The sequence below is a fragment of the Gavialis gangeticus genome, unplaced genomic scaffold (genome assembly GCF_001723915.1).
Source record: "Gavialis gangeticus isolate Ggan-Ray unplaced genomic scaffold, GavGan_comp1, whole genome shotgun sequence".
Lineage (NCBI taxonomy): Eukaryota > Metazoa > Chordata > Crocodylia > Gavialidae > Gavialis > Gavialis gangeticus.
In genome coordinates this window covers 111,773,810-111,783,022 of record NW_017729031.1, presented here as the reverse complement: position 1 = coordinate 111,783,022, position 9,213 = coordinate 111,773,810, and the positions used below count along the sequence as shown (strand labels likewise).

General features: G+C 49.0%; 1 protein-coding gene across 1 annotated transcript in view; it reads right to left on the bottom strand.

The window, feature by feature from the left end:
- The window catches only part of MRC2 (mannose receptor C type 2), a 135,178-nt gene that overhangs the window by 52,204 nt on the left and 73,761 nt on the right, over window positions 1-9,213 (bottom strand). Inside the window, exons 5-6 of the mRNA XM_019523589.1 lie at window positions 5,479-5,592; window positions 3,750-3,893 (exon numbers count right to left, since the gene is read on the bottom strand). Coding sequence (XP_019379134.1) covers window positions 3,750-3,893; window positions 5,479-5,592 — 258 coding nt within the window. The remainder of the gene's footprint in view (window positions 1-3,749; window positions 3,894-5,478; window positions 5,593-9,213) is intronic.

The following is a 9,213-nucleotide window of genomic DNA, read 5'->3' as shown; positions in this document are numbered from 1 at the left end:
TTTTGCTGGAGATGCATTGATTGATGCATGCCAGAGGATTGTCACTAGCTACAACATCTCACTGCCGGCTCATATCCATACTGTGGTCTATTATTATCCCCAGGTCCCTTTCGTTCGTGGTGCTGATCAGTTTGGTGCCACCAAGCCTATAGGTGTGTAGGGGGTTGTTTGTTCCTAGACAGAGAATTTTACATTTCTCAATGCTGAACTTCCTCTGGTTCTGATTTGCCCAACTTACTAGCCTGTCTAGATCTATCTGTATCTGTTGCCTATCTTTAAGCATGACCATGCTTCCCCATAACTTGGTGTTGTCCGCAAACTTAGCCAGTGAACTCTTTACCCCCACATACAAATCATTGATAAAGATGTTGAAAAGTACTGGACCAAGCACCAACCCCTGTGGGACACCACTGGCCACTTCTTGCCAGGACAACACAGATCCATTCTTTAGGACACTTTGAGTCCTACCCCGCAGCCAGCTTCCAACCCACCTAACGGTCTCTCAGTTAGGCCTACAATCCTCCAGTTTCCTCACGAGAACATCATGGGATAGTAGATCAAAGGCTTTTTGGAAATCGAGGTATATAATGTCAAACTCTTCTCTCTTTTCTAGGTGGCAAGTTACCTGGTCGTAAAAGGAGATGAGGTTGGTAAGACAAGACCTGCCCATGACAAAGCCATGCTGGCTGTCGTTCAGAATCCCACCTTCTGCAAGCCTATTGCACATAGACTCCTTAATGAATTTTTCCAGGATTTTCCCTGGGATAGAAGTTAGGCTAACTGGCCTATCGTTACCCAGGTCCTCCCTCTTCCCCTTCTTGAAGATGGGCACAACATTAGCCCTCTTCCACCCCTTAGCGACCTCTCTGGAGCGCCATGAATTTTGGAATGTTTTGCCAGGGGCTCCGCGATGACTCCCGCCAGCTCCTTCAGCACTCTCGGATGGAGTTCATCCAGTCCTGCTGACTTATATATATCTAATTTCTTTAAGTGATCACACACCAGTTCTACAGCAATAGTAGGAAGGCAGTCATTCCTGAGCTGCTCATTTTGTACCCTATCTGGTATGATTTTCCCCTTGGCCCGATGAAATACTGAAGCAAAGTAGTCATTCAGGAGTTCAGTTTTCTCCTGAGTGTTGGTAACCAGCTGTCCTGAGTTGTTGAGCAATGGCACCACATTCCCATTTGTTTTCCTCCTGTTCCCTATGTACCTAAAGAAGAGCTTCTTGTTGCCCTTGATTCCAGTTGCTAATTTAAGTTCAGTTGCTGCCTTAGCCTTTCTAATTTGTTCCCTACAAGTGTGTGCTGCTGTTGTATAGTCCTCTTTGGGGCCTGTCCCAGGCTTCCATTGTTTGTATGCCTCTTTCTTCTTTCTTAGGAGGACTGCAATTCCCCTGTTTAGCCAACAGGGCTTCTCAGCCTTTCTGGTACCTTTCCTCTGCATGGGAATGGACTTCTTTTGTTCTTCAAGGATCGTGTCCTTAAGGAACGACCACTCTTCATGCACTCCTTTTGCCTTTGGTCCCTGGTCCCGCAGAGCTACCCCTACTAATGACTTTTTACTGAAATTTGCATTTTTGAAGTATAACTTGAGCTCTCCGCATTAACCCAACCCCCACCCACACACAGAAATCTCTGTCTCTCTGAGTGGTGCTTTAATTGAAACTAGCCAGCTGGATGCAGGATGTGTTTAAGTTTTAGTTCTGCCAATGCCCAAGCTAGTAATTGAGCAGTGACTGTTCAAGTCACAACAGTTCATCACTCTGCTAACCCTCTCATTCTTCTAGTCCCATCCCTTTTCTACGATGTGCTGTAGCAGTTTCTCTCCCCTGAATGTGAGCTAAGTAATTCGGGTGCAGTACCTCTGACCTAACTGCTGTGGTGAAGGCAAAGATTCGTCCCTAGAAAGGCATGCATTCCCCTCCTGCTGCTCCTGTCAGAGGAGGGCACTGGTATGCCTGTGGGAAGGGCAAAGTTTTGGAAGCTCCTGCTGCTCCATGTAGAGTACTGTCTACTTTGTGAATAAATGTAGGGATCATGGAAGCCAGTCTGAGCCCTTCTACCAAGGCTCTGAATAGTCCACTTAAAAAAAGCAGGCTGGGTAAGGCTATAGGGCATAATAGACTATCAAGAAGGTAGAGCCAGGGAAAGGGGGCAAGTTGTGCAGGCTCCTGAAGGACATTCCTTCCTTGCAACTTGACAGCATCCCTATAAGACCACTGCAGCAAGGGATGGGGCAATGGCTAATTTTTCATTCCTGTCAGTTGGCAGGATGTCCCCCTCAAGCAATTCAGGGGCAACCTTAAGTCCAAATTAGGTTATCTGGGGAGGGATTTAGTTACTTGCTGCAAGATTAAAAAGGCAGCAAGAGATTGAGAAGCAAGCTGAGCTGGCACCTCAGCAGGCCCAAGCAGGCAGCAGGCCTGCAGGATGGAGAAGGCCATGCACCAGCAATAATGTGACAAGAAGCCGATGTGCTTTAGTAATGGGGAGACCCAGCTGACATGGTGCTGAAACCAGAATCACTTTAGCCAAAGCTGTCACCCCCTCTTTGATCTTCCATTTTCCTTCACTGTTCTGATTTCCATTTCACAGTTGCACTGAGTGTCCCTAGGCAGTGCTGCTCTGGGGGGAATATTTTCCTTCCATAGTTAAAAGTAGGAGGCTCAGTACACCTGGGATACATGTTCACTGCTTTCTATGCACAATTCGGAAGAGATGATACAGGCCTAGAATGAAGAGCTGAAATGTGCATCATTCCCATGGCATGCTTCAGTGGCGTAACTTCTGAAATGCCCTGGACACTGATTGGGGAGGAGAAGGGTGTAGAAAAAGGGGAAAAAAAACCCCAAAATGCTGCTGTCAGCAATCGCGTGATCATGCCAGCAGCACGGTGGCAACTTGAATATGCTGCTGCCCATGTGTCCTGGACACCCAGGCGTTTTGCTACACCACTGGTGTGCTCTGGCATCTCAACTGCTTTCCTCATCATGTATTTTATCCCTTTAAAAAAGGAGACATGCCTGCGAAGTGAGCAGCACTCTAGATTTGCATTCATTATAAAAGGAACAACAGAACCCAAGTCTTGGTCAGGATGGGGCACATTCAAAAGGGGCCTGATTCTTCACAACTTGGTGAGTCTCCTACATCTGGGCCTGGTGATGCCAGGTGGGGGTAAAATGCATCCCACCAGAACAGCAGTGTTGCAGAGGTTACACACTGCACAAGGGGAAAGGAATTGGTTACCAACTGCAAAAGTTCACAGAAATTCATCCTCTACAAAATCCCTGGGGACACTTTTTGTCCTATGAGTTTTCTCAGAACAGCTTTTTGCACCACGTCTCTAGATCCCACCTAGAAGTGCAGAGCCTACAGGAGATGTTGGGAACAAATCCAAATCCTTCTGCACTTCAAAGAATCATGTGCTTTGAGTCAGAGACAAAGCTTTCCAATTGCCACTGGGGCAAAAGTTCAGGTTTGCTCCTCCCTAGTACAGGCAATAGGAACAGTGATGACAGACCCCACTTCTGTATTTATGACTATTTGAAAACTATTTGGGAAAGGGAATGGGGTGATACAGCCTAGACCTGGCCAGAGGTACCTACAGGCATGTTCAGTTTGGCTGGGGTTTTTATTTTAAAAAGGAAAAAGAAAGAGAAGGTGGAAAAAAAAGAAGGATACTGCTACAAGCCCAGGGTATGAACTCCTTCATGGAGGCCTGCAAAACAGGCAGCCCTTCCAGCTAACCTGTAGTGAATGGATCTGCAGTGGCGTTGGGTTTCTTCTTGCAGGCATAAGGCAGAGCAATACTACAGTCCCGGTTCTGCCATCCCCCCGATGACTCCGTCCGGATCACCCCGCAGTTCTCCTCGCTAGGGTTGTCAGGCTGATCTATAGGTAGATGAAGGGGACAGGAAAAGGAAAGGTAGGGAAAACACAGGCATGAAAGCTTGTCATCTAGACGGATAATATAAGAATTCAAACAAATCATCACACAGGAGCGTGGTCCATCTAGTGGACAATGCTAGATGCTTAAAAAGGAATGAAACGCTGTAATGCTGCTCTTGAAGTAAAGATTAGCAGCAGAGAAAATTTCTTCCCAAATGCTAAAGGGCAATCACTTTTTTTGCCTTGAAACATTAAGGTCTGGAGCCTTTGTAATGATACCTGGCTTAGCTGGTGTCAGTGCAGATATTTGCATTCGGACAATTGAGCTCTGTCTAGTCCTGAAACTTACTAGGGCCTGATGTGCGGAGCATGCACAAGTACATTAGAAGTCAATGGGGGAAGCAGCACTGACAACAGACAGCACTGAAAAACAGATAGCTGGCCTCCTTTGTTCAGGACATTCATTCCCGGAAAAAACTAGGTTAAAACACAACTATACTTGAGAGAACACATCAGTCACCTATGAATAAAATAAATTCATAAGCCTGAGAAACCCAAGGAATTCAGAATTAAGATTACATTTAAAAGACATTCAAACATGGTGAGATAGAACAATAAAGCTATCCAAATAACCTTAACTCTGCCCTGCAGTAACCATATTATTATGATTAAACTGTAGTGCTTGTGGTCCCTGCTTGGGTTATACTGATTTTAAAGACATTCATTTGTTCAGAATTGTTCCCACCCCTAATCAGTGCTGGGAAAGGCACTGGGGTGAGATCCAGACACCAGTGAAATCAATGGCAAAATTCCTAGTGAAGGCAGCAAGAGTCTAATTTCACTCCTGGATTACTGCAGTGTCAGCCTCTCCCCTTACCACCAAGTTTCACAGAGCCGGGGCATCCACCACACTGTGGAATCTCACTGCACCATGTGGCCCTGACTTCCCTGGTATCATGTGGTACAGAGTCCCACGGTATCTTAAGGCTTGTTCAAGGGCAACGCAGTTTCCTGCTGACAATTCCCCTTAGACCAGGGGCAGGCAATTCTTTTGGGCAGAGGGCCACTTAGTGAGTTTTGGCAAGCCATTGAGGGCCACATGACAGGCAGCCAGGAGCAGCTAAATGTTAGTTTTCTAAATTTTTTAGGGGCCCCACAGGCCAGATAGGATGGCCTGGTAGACGGCATCTGGCCTGCAGGCTGCATTTTGCCCACCCCAGCCTTAGATCCTGCCATGGCATCAGTGCTTCATTTCTATACAGCACTCCATTCCCAGGCATCACGCAGAGCACAGTGAGTAATGTCATCCCATATCAAATGAAAGACTGCTGTAATCTGGCACTGTCTCCCTTGCTTCATGCGACACAGACACCAGCGAGAGAACCTGCCTGCTGAGTGCTGCCACATCCTGGACCATCTCTTTTCAGTTCTCTGGAGGAGGAGGCTGACACTGGCTCTGAATGAACTTGCCACCTCCCCACTGCTATCCACAACATTCTGCTTTGAGTTTCCCCGGACCTGCTCTCTGCAGGATCCTCCCCCACGGCATGCAACACTTTAAGTACCCTTTAAGCACTTAAGGCCTTACCGTTCTCCCAGTTAAGGTATTTCAGTGGCGAGTTGTCTGACCACTGCCAGCCCCCATTGATATCCAAGTCATTGAGCCCAATCCAAAGGGTAGAACTATATCCTGTCAGCAGTCCTGTGACACAGGGGGTGGGGAAGCGAGAGAGAGAGAGAGACACACAAAGAGAAAGAGAAGTCAATAGCGTCATAGACTTCCTTCTTTGGGAAGACATCACAGGTGTGTAGTTCAGGCCTCATTAGGAGAGCAGGGCCCTAAGCACCTTGACCCTCAGAGAAAAACTGGTCCCTGCAGCCCCTAGTGACTGTGTCACAAACTGCTACATCTGGTACAACCTGACTACCTCACTGGCCGTCTCAGAAGAGAAGACAGAAACTAGAGTCAAGGAGGCTGAGCTAACCCCTCAGCTCCATGGGAGGATGTTCCAGACCTGGAAGAAGAGCTTTCATATGGAGCTTTGTACGTTAAATGTGCCCACTTCATTGCTTCTGTGGGCAAAGAGAGGTTTTTCAATCCTGCGGCTTTCCATCTAAAACCTTTTACAAATAAATATGTCCCCCCCCACACCTCTGGCCTCTCCAATCTCAAAACTTTAACCATGTCTTTCAGGTAAGAACAGACAGATACCCTCAAGCCTAGGAAATACAATGGCAATACCCCATGTTATGCTAGCAGGGCTACTTGGTTGCCTTCTGTCATTTGGAGTGTATACATATCACACCATGCATAATATTGTGCACCTGCAGTTGTGGGTGGAAAGCAACCTTGTGGTGGTCAATGGTTTTGCAGAAGCAGTAAATGGAGGATAACAAGATACATTCTTAAATTAGGACAATAAGCTGTACTCCTCTATGACTCTATAACTCATCAGGAACCCACCCTCATTACCTTGGGGTGCTTTCCCAAACACCTGTGTACCACAAGATAGTGCCATCTGCTGGATCCCAGTGGCTTGGCAGCCCCTGGATTCCAGTTTCTGAGTTGCATACACTCCTCTCTGGCAAGGTTGAGGCAACAGACTGTCCCATGTTATCCACATGTCCCTTAAGTACAGCACTCCCTAGAGGCACTTCCTTGCTCTCAGAACACATTTAATAATGATGTTAGCACACTGTGGACTATACTGTACCAGAGACCAGCATAAACTGCTGGCCAAAGTCTCAATGACTTATTTATGCAGTATCTTCCATTCAAGCCTCCCAAAACAACCCAGGTGAGCATACCACCCCATCTGCTCTTACAGATCTATAGGGACCACACACATGCACAACACAACACATGCATGCAGTGACTAATCTGCCTTTGGGGCAACTAGAATCCCATTCAGAGCTATGAGAATTCGGACAAGTCTACTGGTCCACACTTCTGTGTGGTGGCTTTCTTTTCCTTCCTGCTCCATGTACCATTTTGTACCAAACCATAAACTGTATAATATAGCAATGCCACAGTTGGCAGGGTTTGGGACTGTATCAGCACCAGTGCAGAAGCTCTGCTATAGTAGATACTTCAGGGGAAGAGATAATGAATAGAAGGTATCTAGAGGAGGGGTGGGCAATTTGGGTCCATGGGCCACATAGGGAGTTTAGATGAGCTGTTGCGGGCCAAGTCAGCACTCTTCCCCTTCCCCGCACAACTCACCAAAACTCCCTATGTGGGATGAGCCCACAGGCAGGTAGGAAGAGGTATTCAGGAGCAGGACACACAGGCAGGGCCAGAATCGCAGGGTGCAGTCACATGGTGGTGATAGCACAGGGCCAGAGCCACAATCTGCTGCCCAGACACCCCTGAGACAAGCACTGATTCTGCAGGCATGGGCATATAGGGAGCAAATTGCAGCTCTGCCCCAGGCCTGGCTCCATGCTGTCACCAGTTCAAGATCTTGGCCCTGGGCCTGGATGAAGCTCCATGCCCACCTGTGAGTCCTGCCTGTGTAGCTCCCAGCCAGTCTCCCTGGAGATCACAGAGCAGTGACAGCGTGGGGCCGGGGAAGAGCCATAATCTGCTCCCCACATCCCTGCCTGCAGAACCCCAGCCCCATGTAGTCACCACTCCACAATCCTGGGGTTTCTATGGACCGGCCAGGAGCTGTACAGGCAGGGCACTCAGCCAGGTGAGTGGGCAGCTGCATATGGGGTTAGATCCAGGATCTTAGGGCAATGACAGTGCAGGGCCAGGGCTGGGGCAGAGCTGCAATCCACTCCCCTGCCCCACCACAATGGCATGCAGGCAGAAGATCACAACTCTACCCCAGGCCTCGGCCTCATGCTGTCATTGCCCCAATATCCTGGGGTCTCCCTGGCCCTGCCCACCCATCTCACTCCTGGACACTGCTCCCCACCCACTCACGGCCCCAGCTAAGTGGCCTGCCCACAGTGGTCCCACCCACAGCGGTGACTGCAGGGTGGACAAGACCTGGGCTGCCAGGAAATGGAGTCTGGCTACCGTGCCGCCACATACACCACGGGCTGGACTGCTCCCCAAGCCTGGGCCAGGCGGGGCCAAGGGACCTGCTGCAGCCCAGACAAAATCTCTTAGTAGGCTAGATCTGGCCCACAGGACTTATTTTGTCCACCCTGATCTAAAGTGATCCATCTCCTGTCATACCTTCCTTGGCATCCACCAACAGTGGACCCCTGCTAACCCAGATAGGACAACTGACGACTGATGCCCAGGAAAAAGCCAGCCTACTAAATGGGTACTTTGTGTTGGTCCTTCACCAGTCCTATGGGATGCCTCTGCCCATCACGGGACACGGAGGCCCAAGTGAGGGAGATTCCTTGCCCTCCATCAATGCTGACCTTGTAAAGGAACACCTTGAGAGGCTGGACACCTTCAAGTCAGCCGGCTCTGACAATCTGCACCCCAGGGTACTCAAGGACAGGGCTAGCATCATAGCTCAGCCCCTGGCACGGATCTTCAAGAACTCCTGGCGCTCTGGTCTAGTGCCCAAAGACTGGAAGGCGGCCAATGTGGTGCCTATCTTCAAGAAAGGGAGGAAAGTACATCCAGCAAACTACAGGCCCATTAGCCTGACTTCTATCCCGGGGAAGGTCTTAAAAAAGATTATCAAAGAGGCCATCCTTAATGGACTGGCCGACACCAACATCCTAAGGGACAGCCAGCATGGGTTTGTTGTGGGTAGGTCTTGCTTGACCAATCTTATTCCCTTTTACGACCAGGTGACCTATCACCTGGACAAGGGAGAGGAGATTGATGTCATATATCTTGACTTTAAAAAAGCCTTCGATCTGGTATCCCACAATCAACTCGTGGCAAAACTGGCCAACTGCGGCCTCGGGTCCACCACAATCCGCTGGCTGGGGACTCAGAGGGTGGTGGTTGACGGAAGTCAATCGTCATGGTGCCCTGTGACCAGTGGGGTCCCTCAAGGTTCTGTCCTCGGACCTGTCTCGTTCAACATCTCCATTAATGATGTGGACATTGGAGTCAGAAGTGGACTGGCCAAGTTCACCGATGACACCAAACTTTGCGGTAAAGCATCCACACCTGAGGACAGAAGGTGATCCAGGCTGACCTCGACAGGCTCAGGAAATGGGCAGACGAGAACCTGATGGTGTTTAACACCGAAAAATGCAAGGTTCTCCACCTTGGGAGGAAAAACCTGCAGCATCCTTATAGGCTCGGCAGTGCTACGCTGGCTAGCACTACGGATGAAAGGGACTTTGGGGTCATGATTGACCACAAGATGAACATGAGCCTGCAATGTGATGCTGAGGC